Below are 20,640 nucleotides of genomic sequence, written 5' to 3'. Positions count from 1 at the left end.
CCAGGCTGGTGTGGCTCAGTGGTTGAGCACTGACCTATGAACCAGGAGGTCAAAGTTCGATTCCCGGTCAGGTCAGGGCACATGCCCAGGTTGCCGCTCAAGCCCCAGTAGGGGGTGTGCAGGAGGCAGCCGATCAATGGTTCTCTCTCATCATTTATTTTTTTTTTTATTTTTTTTTTTATCACTCTCTCCCTCTCCCTTCTTCTCTGAAATCAATAACAAAAAATATTTTTTTAAAAAACCAAGGAAGCCAGGAGCAAGGAATGGGATTCAGACAGACAGAGCAGGTGCCTGGGAAGGGCGTCATGAGTGTGTGTGTTGGGGGCAGCGGTGTGAGCACATGCCAGGCTGGCACAGGGCCTGGAGGAGGAGAAGTCCCACCAGCAGTCCCTGTTTGAGCCTCGGGGAGGTGGTCGTGCAGAGAAGCCGGCTGGGTGAGCTGAGCCGGCCTGTCTGTGATGAGGTGTGGGGTGTAATTACTGAGCCTGAGTCCAGGGCCGGGCTGAGTGGGGAAAATGCTGACCCAGCGCCCAGCGGGCCATGGCACAGACGGAAGATTTCATTAGTGTTGGAGAGGAAAGATGTCCCAGCTTCCCCGGAGGCCGGAGGGCAGGAGTTCGGCCAGGCGGGGAGCTGACCCCGGGGCCCCCTTGTGGTGATTGAGCAGCCTGGGGGACCAGTGGCGCCACAGGAAGGGGGAGGCAGAGTTTGGCTCGCCTGCCGCAGGCAGGAGTTCCCCTGGAGGGAGGCGAAGCCTGCTGCAAGAAGTGGAGACTGCGCCGTTGCGGGCAGAGAAGGGATGGGACTGTCTGGGGGCGGACACGCTGGGCCAGAGCAGACATGGGGGTGCCAACCTGGGCTGATGGCCAGCCAGTCGTGCAGAAGGACCCCAGGCAGGGCTGACCCTTCCCGTGTCCCTCTGTGCCTGTGGAGGCCCAGGGCTGCCCTGGTCCCTCTCCCCATCTCACTGGACCCCCTCTCTTCATCCTCTGCCCTCCTCCCTCCCGAGCACACATGCTCACCCAGCCACGTCAGCTCTGAGCAAAGCACTCTAGAGACCACATTAGTTGGCATTATTTGGGTCAGGGATTGCTTGGGACACTCGTCTTGGTGTGGCTCCAGGAGCCTGCAGGAAGAGTTCGTGGGCAAGGCATTCCTTTCCCTGCTTCCTGGAGCACTGAGAGTAGATGCTCGGGTTAGCAGACTCTGGTGAGATGGTAGCGGCGGAGCTCTGGGCCTGGCAAAATGCTGGACCGGTTGCGTGCAGAACCCAGAAAGGTTCCATCCTGGAGATCTCTGGATGACTCAGTCGCTCAATTCAATCACCTGTCACAGAATTTATCAAGTAAGTCAAGCATGGACCTGCTTTCTCCAACATCCGTCCAGGGTTTGGGGAGTCCATATGTGGGGTGAGTGAAGCACTGCTCTGCCCCCCAGGACCGCGGTGAGCATGGAGCACACTGCGGCCATTGGGGCCTGTTCGAGGAGGCTCCCAACACAGGCTCCTGTGCACTGCGGTGTTGGAGGCAAACTCCTATTGTCCTTCCAGGCTGGGCCCCAGCGCCTCCTCTTGACATACCCTGCCTGCCTGCCCTCCCCCACCTGCCTTCTCCCCCAGGTGCACCAGAGGTCCCTTCTGAGCTAGCGTGGCCTCGCAGCTGCTTGCCACAGGCCCATCCCTGTCTTCAAAAGGTTTGCACGACTCTCTGTCCCCACAGGATGGCGAGCCTCGGAGGGCACCACCAGGCCCCCCTCACCTCTCTCTGCATCTCTGGTACCTTCACAGGGCGGGGAAGGGCGTAGGCAGCAGATTCTGGGTCGGCAGTGTGAGAACCAGGCGCGGAGCTCTGGTTCCGTCTGCAGCCTTCCTCCTCCTCCTTTTCCTCCTCCTCGGCCTTGATCCTTAGCATACTGACCGCATAAAGTCCGCACCACACACCAGGCTCCGCGCTCACCGGCAGAGCATCCTCCAGAGCAGCCCTGAGCTGTGGGCGCCCATATTAATGCACCATGCGGAGGCCAGCCCGGGGAGAGCAGCCCTGGACTGTCAATTAGCTCCCCGCAGCACCTGCCAGCGCGCCCCACCCCCTCCCCCTCCTGGGGGCCGGCCAGTGCAGGAAGGGAGGACACACAGACATCAGCTGGGAGGGCCGCTGCTGCCAGGGCAGTCTGGGCGGCCCAGGAAGCAGCCCCCTGACCTGCAGAGGGAGCGGAGGAGAGGGCCAGGCTGGCCTCGCCGGAAGAAGGGCCCGGGTGCTGGGAGGAAGGGTGCTTCCCACTTCTCCACCTGGAGCCGGGCCACCAGGTCCATGGTGGCCTCTAAGCCAAGACAAAGGCCCTCAGAGCCACGTTCCTCACACCTGGGGCAGTGATCCTGGGGGGACACTTGGAAAGCTCCCCTTCACCCACTCTTCTTCCTGGGGCTGCTCTGTGTCCTCCCACTTCCTTCTCTCCTCTCCCTCGCTCCCTCCGCTCTTTCCTTGGTGGGTAGTAACATGGGCTTTGAAGCCAGCTCACCCCATCTTCAACTCCCAACCCCACAGCTCACCCAGCTTCAACCCCCAACCCCACAGCTCACCCCAGCTTCAACCCCACCCCCACAGCTCACCCAGCTTTAACCCACCCCCACAGCTCACCCCAGCTTTAACCCACCCCCAACCCCACAGCTCACCCCAGCTTCAACCCCACCCCCACAGCTCACCCAGCTTTAACCCACCCCCACAGCTCACCCCAGCTTCAATCCAACCCCCACAGCTCACCCCAGCTTTAACCCACCCCCAACCCCACAGCTCACCCAGCTTCAACCCCCACCCCCATAGATACTCCAGCTTCAGGGCCGTGGGCAAACCGCGTCTCCTTTCTGAAACTCCTTGTGCTGATTGTAAACGGAGAGAAGGGCAGTGCCTGACAGCCGGGGCATGAGCATGGTTTTCTGAGGAGCTGAGACTTTCAGGCACCTTCCGGGGCCTGCCAGAAATGCCACTTGGCTGATTTCTTAAGTTGCGGAACACAATTCCTAGTGCACGTTTCTATTCTCCTTGGGGGGCAGAACTGAAATCCCAGTCCACTCAGGATGCTCCCTCCCACCCCGTGTTGCCTGACCGTCCTTCTGGGGGCCGGGGAAGCACGGAGGTGCAGGGCAGGCCCCCCTCTGGGGTGCGGCCCCTCCCCTCTCCAGGCAGCAGCCCAGGGCACCCTGGTTCCTGTGCCCTCTGCATCACCAGGCCAGCAGGTCACAGCCGCGCCTCAGCCCAACCCCGAGGCTTGCTGGCTCTCTGGGGCTGTCTGGGCTACACCCCACTTGGGTGCAGGAGGAATATTCTTCTTACCGGACTCGGCCAGGAGAGGTCAGGACCCCAAACCCACTCGGAGGAAAGAGGCACAGATTGCGGACTGAGTGACAGTCCTGCCAGAGGGGGCTGCGGGGCTGGGGGGGACCAGGCCCTTTCCACTCCCTTAGGCCCTGTTGGGGGAAGGGGCCCCCAGATTCCACAAGCCTGGGTTTCGGTGCTGAACAGTGCTCCGCCCGAGAGACCAGGACCAGCCCCCTCCCTGCGCCCCCTCCCCGCGCCCCACCCCCTCCTGCTCTAACTGAGCCCGGCTTATCCAGGCCTGGGCCCCTGTAAGAAGTCAGAATCCAAGAAGGTCCCATTGTTCCTGCCATCCCTGCCCCTGGCCGTGATGCCACAGGTCTCCCTGTGGGGCAGGGATGTGGCCACAGGAAGTCTTGTCCCGTAAAGCTGTTTCATTTCTGCAGCCCTCTCCCACCCTCAGCCACTCCTGTCCCACCCTCAATGTGGTGGCCTCCACAAAGTGCACCCCCACACCCCACCTGCCTTCCTGCCTCCCCCTGCTCTGGGCTTCCTCCCTCCTCAGGCTCCAGCTGCCGCAGCAGCAGGGCTGGGAGGCTGGGAGGCTGGGAGGCAGGGAGCCAGCGCTGACAGGTTCAGCGGGCCGTGCAGGGCCAGGCGCTGTCCCTGGCATTATTACCGATCATCGCACAGCGTGCCACTGCTCCCTCCTCCCCCTGCTCCCTTCCTCTGGGGTCTCAGGCTGGAGAAGCCACGGAGAGGAAACATGGAGTGTGTCAGCGTGTCTCAGGCTGGTGGGCATGGCCGAGGCCCCTGGGCACTGCGGGTATGGGTGGGGCAGCACCTGCCAGTCAGAGGCCAGGACTCGGTAAACTCTCTCTCTCTCTCTCTCTCTCTCTCTCTCTCTCTCTCTCTCTCTCTCTCTCTCTCTCTCCATCTCTCCCTCTTGGCTCCAATAAGCTACACAGTAGCTATGAGTCCCCGTGAATTGCTACCTCCCCTGAGAAGAAATCCGTTTCTGCAGCAGCAGGAGGGCTTCCGGCTACACAGGGAGTGCAGGCTCTGGTGTCAGAGCATCTGAGTTCAAGGCCAGCCCCACAACTTGCCATGTGACTTCGGGCAGGGCACTTAACCTCTCTGTTCTTTGGTTGTTTGTTATATGAAATGGGAGGTATTGAAATGATTAAGTGGGACCAGGCACATGACTGGCACATGGTAGGAACTCCAAGACAGTGGCCACCATTGCGAATGAAAATGTTACCTGTTCCAAGCAGAACAAGGACGGGGGTGACACGCTTGACTCCTGGCCATTTACCCCAGGAAATCATGGGTCCATATTTTGCACTCACTGAGAAGACATGAAATTTTACCTGTGGCTTCTGCCCAAGCTGTTTCCGTGTCATATGTCTACCCTGCCAGACCATTATGGCAATTGTCCAGGGCTCCCCTCACCCCAGCTCAGCCCTGCTCTGCCTCTGACTCTCCCATTCCCTCCATCCTGCCTCATCCCTTTCTACCTGGCTCCACCCTGGACTTCTCCACCTACCTCTGCCCTGACTTTTGCCTTTATGAGCAGACCTACCCTCTCACCCCCTCCCTGACCTTGCTGAGTCCAAACTTCTGTTTCTCCCCAGGACTCTGAGTGGGACAGGCCACCTGGCCAGGGTCAGGGGCAGAGCTAGAGGGGTCATTCCCAGGCTCTCTTGCTCTCTGCCCCTTAGACTAGAGTTCCCAGAACCAGTGGGCTTCAACTCTGAGATCCACGCAGGGTGTGATAAACAGGAGGCACAATGAATGAATGAGTGACAGATGAGTAATGATCATGGTCATAATGATCCGCACCTTTCACTGATCGTGGGAACCTGCCAGGCACTACACTAAAGCATTTGGATGCTGCTCCTCATTTAAGTCCCACACATTTAAGAAATACACCCAATCATTGCCCCCATTTTACAGATGTTGAAACTGAGTCTCAGGGAAGTCAAAGTCACCCTGCTAAGAAATGACAGGTTCAAATCCCTTACTATGATCATTCCTCCTCAGGACAGAGTTTCTTAACCAGGTGTGCATGGGTGTGCGTCAGGGGGAGCGTTGTGACCGCCATCACGGTGTGTGCAGTGGGTGAGGGTGTGTGCGGGGGGCATGGTTACTTTGGAGGAGAAGGGTCACAGGTTTTATCGGGTACTTACATGCTTGTGTGAACATATGTGAATCCATCCACCTCCCCACCCTTCCTCCTTCCATCCAATTCTCCCATCCACTCGCAGAGAGCCATTCGATCCATGCTGCGAAGTGCCTGCCTCGTGCCTGGCTGGTGCTGGCGCCGGGACCTCTCTGGTCTCACATATAACATAGCTGCAGGTCCTGAAAGCTGAGACGCTCTGGAATGTGCCCCCTCTCCCTGGGTCTGGGTAACCCGGAAGGGCTTTGCTGCCCGCATCGAGGTCATGGGGATGGCTGCCCTCTGTCTGAACTCATCTCAGCCCTGGGGAGACTGCTGCAGCGCTGGAGCATGAAGGGAGCTCTTGGCCGTGAGGCCATCGGGACGTGAAAGTGGGAGCCTGTGTCCTGGCTTCCACATCCCCTGTAGCCACATCAGTCCTGATTCCCGAAGGCGCGTGATCAGCCTCCACAGACAAGGACATGCTTCATGCATAAGGCGGCGGCCATGACAGGCACTGCCCAAGCCCCTGTCCCATTCCAAGGCCTTCTCTCCCGCTGCAGCGGTGGGGAAGCGATGCTTGCAAAGCAGACGGAAAGGGGAAACTGAGGACTGTGGGAGTCAGCGTTTTCAGAGCCAGGACTGTTCCAGCTGGGGACACGGTCCGAGGGACTTTTGTGGTCACGGACACCTTCAGCCTCTCCCTGCAGCCGGCGTTGGTGGTATTTTTTTCTGCTGTGGAAGCTGAGGCTTTGAAAGGTCAGATAACTTGCTCAAGGTCATGAGCACCCCCACCCCTGCCCTGTGCATGTGAAGCCCAGTCTCCTCGACTTGAAAACTGTCTCCCCATCCCTGCCTTCTGAGGACCTACATGGACTTATGACGTCATGTTGTGCTTTGCAATGGTTATCCTACTTGGCTTCCCTGTGCTGCCCCCTCCAAACCCCCGCTCCCCTGCTCCCCGTCCCGGCCTGACGGCAGCTTGCAGGGATGAGAGGGACTGGCGTGCAGCTTGCTGAAGGCACGGCTCCTGCTCTCCTGGCTCACGACCGGTCCGTCCATATACTGAGAACAGTGCCCGGCGCTTCATAAATGTTTGTTGAATGAGGAGGGAATAACCTGATGAGCCTCAGAGCAAATAATAATGAAGGACGTTTGCAGAGTGCTTCCTGGGGAGACAAAGCCCCTTTCCTTTACTTGATATCCCCCCCCCGCCCAGTGCTCACACAGCCTCACAGGTGAAGCCGCCCCAGCCCGGATTCACGCTTAGGAAGAGAAGTGGGACTCAGAAGAGCCCCTTCCCCTGCCCCAGTGGCCTCGGTGAGTGTTGTGGAGGCCGGAGGACGTCCTGGGCCAGGCTGAGCCTGGGGAGTGGGGGCAGGGGCAGTGGGGCGGGGCTTGCTTTGCTTTCCAAACTCTCGGAGTCTATTGGAGGAGCCAGGCGTACGCATGCGGGACATTGGGAAAGGGTACAAGACAGCAGCTAGCGGAGTGCTGAGCTGCACGTAAGCAGGTGCCAGCCACACTCCCTCCCTTAGCTAAGCTGAGTCTTTTACCACCAGATGGGACCGTGAGATAGACTCCCTCTGCAGCAGAGGAGAGCAAAGATGGAAGCGAAGGGGAAGCTGCGGCTCCTTCGCCCTCATTCCCCTGCAGCCCAGCACGGTGCCTGGCCATGGCAACGGGATGCTGGCCACGTGATGTGCCAGGCGCCTGCTTGGAGCCTTACAGACCTGACCTCGCCCTCCTCACCGAGAGGCAGTGCACAGAAGGTGAAGGTGGGGTTCAGAGAGAGTACCCTCCATATGTGCCGGGACACAATGAGCTTTTCTTCCCTGCAAGGATGGGAAGAACCATGGCAGAGGGAACGGTGATGAGGGGGGAGCAGACACGTTACACACACACAGCCAAGCACGTGCAGGCTGCCACGGGCTCGTGCAGGTCTCTGATGCCTCACCCCTTCCTCCCTGACAGCCTCTTAGGACATCCTATATGCGCACTCACAGCAGAGGGAAGGGAAGGCATTGCCCCCAGATATTCTGAGGACTTGGTGGGTGCCTGGGGTATATGTCTGTCTGCTCGGTTGCCACAGACTGGGTGACTTCCACAGCAGGAAGTTATGTCTCACGGTTCTGGAGACGGGAAGTCAGACCAAGGAGCCAGCAGGGCTGGTGTCTGGGGAGGGTTCCACCCTTGGGTTACAGGTGGCTACCCTCCCCTCCTTCGTGTGTGCTCACAGTCTGCCCTGGGTCACATGGGGGTGTCAGGTGCTTCTCTGATATCTGTCCTTCTAAGAACATTGAGGGCACTAATCCCGTGGGATCAGGGCCCCACCCAACAACCTCACTGAACCCTCAGTACATTTTCAGAGGCTCCACCTCCAAATATACCGCCCCCCCCCCCCTGGGCGTTAGGGCTTCAGCGTATGAACTGGGGAGAGGGCACAGACATCCAGTCTATGGCAGAGTGGGTGAGGGGCTGCAGACTTGGAGACAGGGCACAAGGTAGCTCACCTGCCGGGTTAGAAGGAGCCCCTGGCATTGATGCCCAGGTTGGATGGGGCTGGCACGATGGCTTTAGCAAGTACACCACGCTGGGGAAGGCAGGATAAATGGCCCCAGCAGCCAGGTGACCCTGGGAGGCGCCCTGTCTCCCCAGAGTGCCCTGCTCTCTCTGTTACAAGTCCCCAGAGGCAGGGGTGGGTCTGCTGCCTTGCTCTCTCTGGTCCCTCGCAGTCAGTGTGTGTTCCTCAGGTGCATTCTTGACCAGCATCTCCTGGTGAGCTGACTGCATCATGCATTGCAGGTGTCTATTGATCTACAATAGATCACATGTGTCAAACACAAGGCCCGCGGGCCAAATCCAGCCCGCCAGGCCTTGCAATGTGGCCCGCACCGCACTGTCATCACTGCACTCCGCTGTCAGTTTATGACATTGTCAGTTTATGACTGTTCAGTAAACCATTCGACCCGCGATTTAGGCTGGATTTTAGATTTTGGCCCCTTCTCTGATTGAGTTCGACACCCCTAATCTAGATAATGCCCACGAGTTACTCAGGATGCCTGTGCCCCTGAAAGGCGGCTGGTGGGCTGGAATGAGGGGAAGCAGCCCCTGGGGAGCCCCGTGCCCTCAGGGGATGGCTGTATGCCTGTGTGGGGTCCTATGGCTGCACCTGTGGCTGCATTGTGTCTGTGTGTGTCTGTGTGTGTCTGTGTGTACCGCAGCAATGTCTGTGTGGGCTTCCAGGACCCGTGCCCATACGTTTGTGTGGCCATGTGTTTGCATGTGCTCAGGAGGCCACATGTTCCGGGAGCCCCGACCTGAAGACATGGTGTATCATGGGAACCCAGGCAGCTCCCAGCTGGGGAGGGGTCCCTCCTCCTCAGGCTTCCGGGAAGCAAGCCTTGCAGTTCAGCACCCCCAGGAGCTGACCCGTAGGGGAGCACCCTAACTTTGTCCTTTTGCATGAGAAGCTGAAATAAAGGTGGTGGTCTGTGGGGTCTGGAGTGAGAAGTCACAGCAGGCAGACGGTTTCCTAAATTCAGCACTAGCCCACAGCCTGCCATAGCTGGTGGCTCGTTCATTTGGGTGGGAGGAGGAGAAGACAGGAGGGAGAGAGTGAGGAAAGAAACAGCCAAAGGAGAAAGAGAGGGGCTAGGACCGGGGTTGGCAAACTGTGGCTCGCAAGCCACATGCGGCTCTTAGGCCCCTTGAGTGTGGCTCATCCACAAAATACCACGTACTCTAATGAAATTAATAACAATGTACCTATCTATATAGTTTAAGTTTTTAAAAAATTGGCTCTCAAAAGAAATGTCAATCGTTGTACTGTTGATATTTGGCTCTGTTGACTAGTGAGTTTGCCAACCACTGGGCTGGGGCTCTTTCTCTGTCCTCACCTCTGCCGTTGGCAGGTGGCCCGGGCCTTGGAGGACCGGGAGGGCCCCTCCCCCAGGACATGCCTGTGGGATGTGTGTTTTCATCCCCTCCTCGGGAAGGGCAGATTTGGTCTCCACCCCATGAATTCAGGGGGTGAATTAAAAATGATTCCCCTTGAGTGGGATGAGATAAGGCAACCCTTACCCATTATCCCAGAAGCAATCTGCCGCCCCACCCATCAGCCAGGTGCATGGAGTGGGCACACTCCTCTCCCGCAGGGGCGCGGGCAGCAGCCGCCCGCCCCGCCCTCCGGGTTCCCGCCCACCGGGTGCTGGTGCGCGGCTCCGGCTCCGGCTGCCTCCAGCGGGCAGGCGGCAGGCGGCAGGCGCGGCTGGCAGCGCATCCCGCTCCGTTCATTCATGCTCAGTGCGCGGCTCCCGGAGACCCAGCCGCGGGGAGGGAGCCCGGCGTGCGGCGGGCGGGGCGGGCGGACCGCGGCTCCCGCACCACGCGCGGCGCCCGCCCCGTGGCCAGAGCCAGGCGGCTGCACCGCGCTCGGCGGCCGCAGGGAAGGAAGCGGGCGGGCGGGCTCCGGGCTCCGGGCTCCGGGGGCTCGGCGGCGGGAGCCAGTGGCCCTGTGAGCCCGTGCATGTGCGGGGCTGATCGGCAAGGCTCCCGGCGCCTGGCCCTGCGCGCTCGCTGAATATCAAGCTGCCAGCGAGCTGCCTGGCGCCCCCTTTCTCCGCCAATTCCGAGTGGGGGACCCGCACTGATTTCTCGCCAGGGGAGGGGAGGGGCAGGGCCCGGGTCCTAACTCCAGTCTTGGCTGCCATGGGGGCCGTCATGGGCACCTTCTCATCTCTGCAGACCAAACAAAGGCGCACCTCCAAAGGTAAGCCACCTTCTCCTTCCTCCTGTCCCCCTGGCTGGGCTTGGGGGTGCCCCAAGCTGAAGTGGGGTGTGCCCGCTGACTCCGGGGCCCGGACTCCCCTCTCTGCGAGGAGCCGGCTCCTGTCCCTGTGTCCACAGGAGGCAGAAGCCAGCGGGAGGACTGGGGTGACCAGCCAGGAAGGCGCAGAGGAGGGGGCCGGAGCGGGTGGGTGCCTGTGCCCTGGGTGATGGGCACCTGGACCCTCCTCCAGGGGAAGTCCCTGGGGGCAGGGAAGGGCCAGCTCACGGGGTCGGGGTAACAGAATTGTCTGTTGGGGAGCACCCAGAGAGGGTGCTCGCACATGCTCATGCTCCTTGGGCTGCGATGCAGGTGCAGACCTGCCAGTCCATTGCTAGGGAGAGGGCACTCTGTCTGCCCCCCCGCGCCCCCCCCCCAAAAAAAAACAACCCTCTGCAAGCCAAAAGGAACCAGCCGCAGCCAGGTGTAAGCTCCCAGGACTCGGGGACTCATTAGGAGACAGGGCATCACATGGGGTGCTGTCGGCTCTGGGAACCGCTGGGAGCTGGGGGCACTGTCGGAGTGTGTGTCGGGGTGTGGTGGAGAGGTGAGCTTCCAGCAGGGTTTAGAAAGCATGATATGGGGAGTCCCTCCTCCTGTACCCGTCCTTCCCCCCTCCCATGCAGCCTCTCCCCACTGAGACGTGCGGGTCTCATCAGCAGGACCTTGCGGGCAGGGCCATGGGCAGCTGGGGCGGACAGGTGTTGCACGGGCAGGGGCTGGACAGGCCTCCGGGGCAGCAGTTAGAAAGTTGGCTGTGAGGAGAAGGAGACCGGATGCAGCTGGGAAGGAGAAAAGATGGTTTGTTTTGTTTTCGTGCCGGAATACTACGTGAGGGGGAGGGTTCTGAGGCACCGCACGCTGAAGCCTTCCAGTTCTGCCCCTGCAGCCCAGGTTCCGGCGGGAGCCCTCGCTCTGTGACCTCGGACAAGTGCCTTCACCCCTTGTGCTGGCCAGTGATTACATCTGTCTGAGGATAATGGGGCGCCCCAAGGGCCACCCTCAAAATCTGCTCTTAGGACTTAGGTTGGTCTCACCTGATGTATTGGGGGGTCAGCATCTGTCTGCATCGCAGAGCTCCCCATGAGTAACCTGTCGCGGGGTCCGAGCACCTGGCCCGGCCCCCAGAGACATCAGGCTGGCTGCACACGGAGGAGTGAGGTCTCTGGGAAAAGATCTCAGCGGATGAAGCTGGACTGGTGTCTAAAGCCTGGAGCATGGGAGAGGCTTGGCCCATCTGCCCAGCTGATTGCACACCCTCCTGGCAGGGAGGGGACTGCTTGCCCTTTCAGTGGCCCTAGGCAGGGCAGGCAGGTCTGTAAGCCTTGGCCCGGGGCCTTGACCTTCAGGGCTGCTTTTCACAGATGCTCAGATACTGCCTGACCGGGGGCAAGGTTCAGTGGCAAATCTCCGTTTCCTCCCCCATCGCTTATCTATGTGACCAGCATGTGGTCCCAGAGGCCAGGGGACCGGGGATAAGGATCCCAGGGGTTTGTTCCAGAATACTTTCTCTGCCTGCGGCACTCTGGGGAGTCAGCTGGGTGTCCAATGGAGTTTGAGATGTGAGTCCCTCCCTCTGTGACCTCAGGCAAGTGCCTTCACCTGCTAAGCCTCAGTTTCCTTACCCATAAACTGAGTGAGAAAGCTACCTCTGGGCTGGATACTGGGTACGTGGGAAGAGGAGGGAGAGAGGGAGGGAGGGAGAGAGGGATGGAGGGAGGATGGAAGGGAGGGAGGGAGAGAGGGAGGGGCCCTCCTCTTACTCTGCAGCCACCAGGGACTCAGAGATGTTGTGGAAAGGATCTGAAGATCAAATAAATGATGAATGTGGAGCTCCACACACAGGGCTGGGCAAAGATTAAATACTATCTGCCATTCTCTTCTCCCCCACAAAACTCCGGGTCACCCCAAAGGAGTCCCTACAGGATTCCCCGGGGCCAAAGCTCTTTGCTTCTCTCTCCCAGGAGTCTCAGAAAGAGCACGGGGGCACCAGCCTTCAGTGAGCTCCTACTGTGTGCCTGACGGTGCCGGGTGCTCTACCTGTGCGTTCCCACTTAACGCTCATAGCTGTTGGGTGGGCCACCATTACAAGCTGCCCGAGGCCTGAGCGGTCAGCCCTCTTGCATCAACCCCACAGCAATGGCTGGAATTGCCCAGGCCTTGGCTGCCCACAGTGCCTGGGCATGCATTTGCCCTAGAGCAGTGGTCGGCAAAGTCATTAGTCAACAGAGCCAAATATCAACAGTACAACAGTTGAAATTTCTTTTGGGAGCCAAATTTTTTAAACTTAAACTTCTAATGCCACTTCTTCCAATAGACTCACCCAGGCAGTGGTATTTTGTGGAAGAGCCACACTCAAGGGGCCAAAGAGCTGCATGTGGCTCTGAGCCGCAGTTTGCTGACCATGGCCCTAGAGTAGGGGTGTCGAACTCAATCAGAGAAGGGGCCAAAATCTAAAATCCAGCCTAAATCGCGGGCCGAATGGTTTACTGAACAGTCATAAACTGACAATGTCATAAACTGACAGCGGAGTGCAGTGATGACAGCGCGGTGCAGGCCACATTGCAAGGCCTGGCAGGCTGGATTTGGCCCGCAGGCCTTGTGTTTGACACATGTGCCCTAGAGCAACATCTTATTTACTGTCTTGCACCTTGGAAAGTCAATCAGCAGAAGACCCTTCCTGCAGACAGGAGGCTTGCAAAGTGGCTGAGAGGCGAGTGTTCGGGGGGTCATTTCCGGGCTGGGTCCCAGCCCCGCTCGGGACCTCGGCGTCTCCTTTATAAAAGGAGGTGGTGACATGAGACGCTCCCTCAGGTTCCATCTCCTTCTCAGATTTGAAGGTCCTTTCATGGCTGATGTTCTAACCAGAACTACTATGCAGTCTCCGAGGCACTGGGCTCAGATCTAATTAGACGCCGTCAGTGAGTGTGGAGGAGATTTTAGACTTAGGAGTCAGTTCCGTCCCCCCCACCCACCCACCCACCCCACCCCCTCACCCCGCTGGGTCCCTCACTTCCTAGCCGTGTGACTAAGCCTTATTTTTCTCGACTGTAAAACAGGGACAGTAGTAGTTACCACCTTAAAATAGCTGTGTTGTGTGGATTTCAAGGCGAACGCATGACACATGCTTAGCACAAGCCCCGCTATAGTAGAGTCAGTGATCAGCAGATTTGAGCTGCTATGAAATCGATGTCTCTACTGTTGGGAGCTCCCAAATGCCTAGAGTGAGGCCATCCCGGAAGTGGTCAGTGCCCCGGGGAGTCCGGACAGCTCATTTCTGGAGCCCTCTCCTCGCCTGTCTGGGTAACTAGGACCCAACTCCTAGGCCCGCAGGTGCGGGGCCTGTTGCTGCAGCCCCGACGGACCTCTGCCCTGGGGCTGGCCCTGCAAACACGACAGCCTGCTCAGGAGGACCCCGCATGTTTTGAAACTATCATTGTGTCACACACACGTATTTTTACAATAGAGCAGAAGCTCTACGTCACATGTGTCAAACACAAGGCCCGAGGGCCAAATCCAGCCCGCCAGGCCTTGCAATGTGGCCCGCACCGCACTGTCATCACTGCACTCCGCTGTCAGTTTATGACATTGTCAGTTTATGACTGTTCAGTAAACCATTCGGCCCACGATTTAGGCTGGATTTTAGATTTTGGCCCCTTCTCTGATTGAGTTCGACACCCCTACTCTACGTGATTAGAGCAGGGGGAGGGATGACCTCTCCCCCTGGGTGCTGAGGGAGCGCTAGATGGGTCACCTTCTGGGAGGTGCTGGGGTCAGTTGGCATATGCAGAAACCCAAAGGAGTTTAGGAATGTTGCCACCGAATAAAAGCCTGCCAGGATATGGTCTGTCTCTGTCTGGGGTCTTTGCTTGTCTTTAATGAAAAGTGGTGAAAGCCCTGCTTTGGGGGATTCCGCTCCTGCACCCCAGTCCCGGGTAGCATGTTTGACACCCATAGTGTTGCATGTGTTGAGCCACCAAGGACCTTGCTCTGGGCCTGGGTGGGTAATTGGAAAGAGGTGGGGTGTCGGGAGTAAGCAGAGGAGGAAAATGCAGATGTAGCAGCTGGGTGGGGGCGGGGGTGGCAAGAGAATTTAGGGAGAACGTCTCTAGGCCAAGGGCCCCTCTGTGGAGATTTGCCTCTAAGCGACTAATCCCACGTCGCAGAGGTGGCTGGGTTATGGTCCTCCCCGGCTGGGGGAAGCTTTCAGAACCTTCGGGAAGCACCGGGCTTGGGTTCTCCAGGATGCCCATTGAGTCCATGAGCAAACTGAGTCCCACAGCAATTAAATGCGTTCTTCTAGACCCACATGGCAAGCTACAGCCAAATGTGGGACTGGTTCCCGGACTCCTAGATCAGTTGGGTTGGGGGGTTATTGATGGGGCATCGTGTTCAGCAGGAGCGATCTGGGAGACCAGCAGGAGGCAGAAAGGTAGAGAAGCCATACCTCTGCAGTTACAGGGTCCTGGCCTCAGGGGACCTTGGACAAGTCATCTCCTCTTAGAAATGCCGGATTTCTGGTGTCTGGAACAGGAATCTGGTTCCAGAGGCCCTCGTGCCTTGGGTGTTGTCTGTTTCTGCATCTTTGCCCATCCTTTTAGCTCCGTATCACCCTCCCCGCCAGCTCCCGTCTAATCGTTAAAATTCTACCCGCATCCCAAGCCTTCACACAGCTGTTTCCACATTCTGGAAGGCTTCCCCGAGCCCCAGAGGAAAGTGATTTCTTCCATCCAAATCCCTGAATCTTTTAAGGGATCCATTCTCACAGCTCTCCAGTCACGCTTGGCATTGGGTGATGGATCGTGGTTTTAACCCCCTGCCCACCCCAGAATGCCAGCTTCCTGGGGGCGCTTGTCTGAATTATTCTTCACTGTCTGCAGCTTGGCTCCTTGCACATAGTAGGCATTCAATAAATCTTTTCTGGGCGGAATTATAAATAATGGAATGGCTGGCTGCTCTCTGTTCTTCCCTGGAATTGCAGGAAAAGTTAGCATCCCACTGGAATTTCACTTACCAGCCCCCTGCCTGGAAAGAGTTATCTTATTTGGTCTGCTGGCTTTTCTATGAAATGTTCTGAATCTGTTTACCGTTCAGCAGGGAAATGCTGAAAACAGGGTTCCACTCCCCAGGCCCCTGTTAGTCACAAAAGCATAGAGAGCCCACACCCCGTGCCTGGTACGGTTCTGGTCCCTCCGTCCCAGAAGGAACTCCATGGAGGTCCAGGTGAACAGGAAGAGGGAGAGGGAGAGGCTGAGATGGAAGTGCAGGGACTACTGCCTAAAGAGCAGTGCAGGTTTCAGCCCGGGGCCTGGGAAGGGACCAAGTCCTAGACCTCTTCGTACACCTAGGAGAGCTTGGCTCAATAAATGCATTGTAAATGTGTGAGTGAGCAAGTGAGCGGAAAAGTGAACAACGGAGTGAATGGGGAAGTAAATAAAAAACCATATAAATTTATGATAGCGCCCAGCTGGTGTGGTTCAGTGGTTGAGCGTCGACCATGATTTGATTCCCAGGTTGCAGGCTCTATTCCCGAGGGGGGGGAGGGGGGGGAGTGCAGGAGGCACCCGATCAATGATTCTCTCTCGTCACTGATGTTTCTCTTTTTCCCTCTCCCTTACTTTTTGAAATCAATAAAAATATATATTTTAAAATAATTTAAAAATAGTAAAAATGTATGGTTGGGGAAATGAGTGCATGAATGAATGAATGGGCATAAGTGGGTGGGTAATGAAGATCTAGGAAGGCTATAATAAAACTGTCTTTGCATGAAGAGCTTGATTGCCATGCTACTTGAATCTTGGATCTAAGCCCCACCCCCCTACCCCCCGCCCAACATGAAACTCAGAAGGAGTCAGTGGTAGAGAAAGCCCTGGTACCCATCACTAGTAGTAAACTTAGAGCAATGCTTCTGAGAAAGCTGGAAAGTATAACTTCTGCCAAGAAGCATCCTGGTACTTTTTTTTTTTTTTTTTTTTTTGATACCAGGGCATATTTAGTGTCTTTGGGAAAAGTGAAAAGATGGGAAAGTATCTCCTTTGCTTTTTAAAAAATATTTTTTTTTTCTAATTCCAGAGAGGAAGGAGAGGGAGAGGGAGAGGGAGATAGGAGCATCTTTCACTTTTGTGTTGATTCATTCAAAAAACTAAAGTAAGGACTGACCCAGAGGGGCCTCCCTTGCATTTCAGGTTCACCTTGAGCTTATCTGGGTGAGATCAAGAACGTGTATTTGTCTAGCCCAGTGGTCAGCAAACTCATTAGTCAACAGAGCCAAATATCAAGAGTACAACGATTGAAATTTCTATTGAGAGCCAAATTTTTTAAACTGAAACTTCTTCTAACACCACTTCTACAAAATAGACTCCCAGGCCATGGTATTTTGTGGAAGAGCCAGACTCAAGGGGCCAAAGAGCCGCAGGGTGCTCCAGAGCCGCAGTGTGCCGACCACTGGTCTAGCCCTTTATGTGTTCAATAAGCAACTCCTTAGTGGCTTCCCTGATGTTATCTCTGCTCCACATCCACTCCAGCTTCCCTGCTCTCCCTCCACCTCTCCCTCCCTATTCACCCGGCGAACTCCTACACATCCTTCAGGCGCTCATTCAGCATCATCTCCAGGCTCCCGCAGGCAGAGCACATCTCTCCCTCCCTAGTTCCCCCGCACTCAGCTGTTGCTGCTTCCTCTTGCTACGGTTTTGTACGTTCTGTGACTGTGGATTTGCACCGTTCTCTCTCTGACTCGCTGTCAGGAAAGGAACCGTATTCAGGGGCATCTGTGAGGCCTGATCCTGGGTCCAGACTTGATGGCTGCCGGTGGCGGTGTGGCGGTGAGGATGGCCGGGCCAGGGTGTGTGTGGTTGTTGGCTCCCAGTAGTGCGGGAATGCGGCGGCGCGGATGAGAAATGCAGGTCTGCTCACGGGGAGAGGCACTGCAAAGTTCTGCATAACCATAACGGCCCTGGAGCTGATGTTCCCATTCATCAGGCAGAGGAGGGCAGTGCTCAGGAGAGAGAGGCCTACTGAATCCTGAAACCGCCAGAGAAACGTGACTTATCTCTAAATGCTTCCCCTCCCTCCACATAGCATTCTAGACGGGTCACCTTCTGGGAGGTGCTGTGGTCAGTTGGCATATGCCCCAGGAACAAGTTTTTGGGTTGTGTCTTGTTATTCCAGGCCGCACAGAAAGCCTGCCTGGGACCCTGGAGAAAATGGGAGCAACACTCAAATCAGGAAACTAGAGCCAGGACTGTGTAATGGTTAGTACCCCTGAGATGAAGTAAGAAACCTGGGTTCAAACTCTGGTTCTGCGACTTAGCCGGTCCTCTCTCTGAGCCTCGGTCTTCTCCTCTGTACAATGGGAACAGTGGCCGTGTCTCCCTTATGGGGCTCAGGGAGGTCATGAGCACATTTTCACTTGTGGTGAGATGATTTCAGCAGCCTGGGGTCCTACCGGCTCTGCTGCTGCCTCCTGTCCATGTCAGGGTGGTCTCTGCCTCCTCTGTCGCTCCATCTGTACAGTGACTCTCATAGTCCTGGGCCACTGATTGCCAAACTCATTAGTCAACAGAGCCAAATATCAACAGGACAACGATTGAAATTTCTTTTGAGAGCCACATTTTTTAAACTTAAACTTCTTCTGACGCCACTTCTTCAAAATAGACTCCCCCAGGCCTTGGAATTTTGTGGAAAAGCAAGACTCAAGGGGCCAAAGAGCCACATGTGTCTCACGAGCCACAGTTTGCCGACCATGGTCCTGGGCAATCCCTGTGCCTTCAAGCTGTGGCCTCTGATTCCATGTCTCTGGGACCCAGAGCCACCAGAGCCACCAGAACCCGGAGCACTTTCTCTGGGGACCCCTAGGGGATGCTGTCTGTTTTAGATGACAAAAGAAATTTCCAGTGGTGAGATAGGAAAGTGCGGATCATCTACCAATAACGATGATAATGATGATGATGATGATGATGATGATGATGATGATGTTGCTAAAGTCGATCTGTGCCAGGAACCTGTGTTATTTGATTAACCTACTCCCAACCTTAGAGCACAGACCCTATTCCAGTTCCCATTTTGCAAATGAGAAAACTGAGGCTCTGATAAGGGAAGGGCCTTGGCCAGGGGACCAGTGCCAGATTGAGCTGCTCGCAGAGACTGAGCAGTTACATTCCATGCCAGCTTCCTGCCTCCTGGCCTCGCCTGAAGGGAGAAGAGCCGGAAAGGGGAGTGCGGAGGTTGGAGAGAAGGCGTTCGGGGAGAGACGGCAGCTCCTCATTAGCCACATGGAACAACCCAGCCACCTGCAGGCCTCGAGCAAACTGCTTTTAGCCCCGTCTCCAACCACCCCTGGATCTGTTTCCATTTAATCAGACGCTGCAAACGCCTGACTATGAAATGATTGGGGGCAGAGGGCCAATGAGCAAATTCATTAATAGGATTAAGCATCTCTCCCCGGCTCCAATCATTTATCGGAGCTACATTCTTTTCACGTTGGTGCAGTCATCGTTGCCTGACAGGGAAGGATCGAGCGCTTAGAAACCTCCACGTGTGTTCAAATTTCCAACCTTTGTAACCAGGCGCCAGATGCGGTCAATGTTTTCACATGGTCCAGAGGGGGGGGGCGGGGTCAGGCGGTCCGTGAGTTGTCATCCTTGCAAAGGAGACAAACCCAGGCACTTGCTGGTGCATTGCCTTCTGCTCTCCCATGAGTTCCTTTTGTCCTTAGCCACATGTGGGTCTCAATTTGTATTACACATATGTGTGTAGCATGTGGATGTGGGCAGAGCCGGATTTCACATCAGGCCGAAGAAGGTATGCCCACATCCACATACCACATACTGTCTTCATTTCCACATCTAAAAATTTGACAGGAATTTCCTCCATCGTTGTGTGAGGATTAAATGCAATAACGCATGTAAGATGCAGTGGCCCGGACACGGCTGAGTCCTCACTATCGGGAGCCATGCTGCTCAGTCAGCATCGCCTGGGCGCTTTAGAAGTGCAGTCTCCAGCTGCATGCATATGTATGTAATTGTGAGGTATGAATATTTACAAGGTTATATATCAACTGGAAGGGACCTTCAAAGCCTTCTAGTTCAAGTCTCATTTTATGATAACAGAACAGCCCAGATAAGGCATGCGGTTTGCCCACAGTCACACAGCCTGAGTGTCAGACCTGGGATCTGAACCCCCAGCGTCCCCAGCCCTGCTGTCTTCAGGTGGACTGCTATGAAGTCAGAGTCCCCGCCTGGCATTTCTGCTGCTGAGCTTTGCTTTGCTCTCCCTCTCCCTCTCCCTCTCCTTCTCCCTTCTCCCTTTCCCTCTCCCTCTCCTTTGCCCTCTTCTTCTCCCTCTCCTCCTCCCTCTCCTTCCGTCCTATTTCCCTTCCTCCCTCCCTCCCTTCCTTCCTTTCTTCCTTCTCTTTTGCTTTCTTTTTTTTTCTTTCTTAAAACCAGAAGTACAGAACTGTGTATGCCCGCTACCACTTTAATTTGTGAATTTTAAATGCTATTCCAGCCAAGTGCGATCCCAAATCTTGATGCTACTACAGCTATCACCTTAGCTGTACCTCCGAGTCCTGTGCCATCTGAAGGAGGACTTCTGGGCCTCCATCTATGTTGCTTCTAGGACCACACACCAGGGCAGGGAGCAGGAACAGAGCCACGTGGACTAGTGACCCCTCTTCACAGGGATGGCGTCGGCAGTACTCCGAACGGCAGAGCAGGCCGGCAGCCTGGCGTGTGTGCAAAGCCTTGTGTGGGATCTGAAACCAGAAATGTGACAGAAGTCGGTAGGAGTCTAATGAACAAAGGAAGAGCTCGCGGTGTGAGAGTCAGAGGCCATTTTCAGGGGGCCTAGCAGGAGCTCTTTGGTGGGAGAGGAGCTGTCCCCCTGGGTATCGTAAGAAGTGCCTGCACTGAACATTTAGCAGGGGAGGGTCTGAGGTCTCGGCGAGGGTTCAGCAGGCTTGTCTGGGGTCGAAATTGGAGCTGGGGCAGCGTTGCTGGAGGAGGAGGGTTTTGAATTTTCGGAGGACCTACCGCAGGGGTCCTCAAACTTTTTAAAGTGGGGGCCTGATCACGGTCCCTCAGAGAGCTGGAGGGCCGGACTATATGAACTACTATTTCCTACTGTAACACCTTGGCTGCGCTCACTGCCCAAAAAACCTGGCGGGCAGGATCAGACTCCCCTGGGGCTGCATGTGGCCCACGGGCCGTAATTTGAAGACCCCTGACCTACCGTGTCCCCGAGCCTTCTGCATACTCAGTCCTCCCATGTCATTCTCCCGGCAGTCCTGTGATGGCTGCATTGGTATTCTTACTTAGCAAATTGGGAAACGGAGGGAGGCTCAG

General features: G+C 56.5%; 1 protein-coding gene across 5 annotated transcripts in view; it reads left to right on the top strand.

Moving 5' to 3' along the window:
• KCNIP1 (potassium voltage-gated channel interacting protein 1) overlaps window positions 1-20,640 on the top strand; it is a 235,381-nt gene that overhangs the window by 73,344 nt on the left and 141,397 nt on the right. For 2 of the 5 annotated variants that reach the window (XM_084884025.1, XM_084884023.1), the window contains exon 1: window positions 9,745-10,243. The exons of the other annotated variants lie outside the window; for them this stretch is intronic. In XM_084884025.1, the coding sequence (XP_084740151.1) occupies window positions 10,183-10,243 (61 nt within the window). In that variant the 5' untranslated portion in view covers window positions 9,745-10,182. Of the gene's footprint in view, window positions 1-9,744; window positions 10,244-20,640 lie in introns of those variants that run through there. 5 annotated transcript variants of the gene reach the window in all.

Source organism: Pipistrellus hanaki (genome assembly GCF_964339955.1).
Source record: "Pipistrellus hanaki genome assembly, chromosome: 5".
Classification (NCBI taxonomy): Eukaryota; Metazoa; Chordata; class Mammalia; order Chiroptera; family Vespertilionidae; genus Pipistrellus; species Pipistrellus hanaki.
This window is presented reverse-complemented; position numbering and strand designations above follow the sequence as displayed.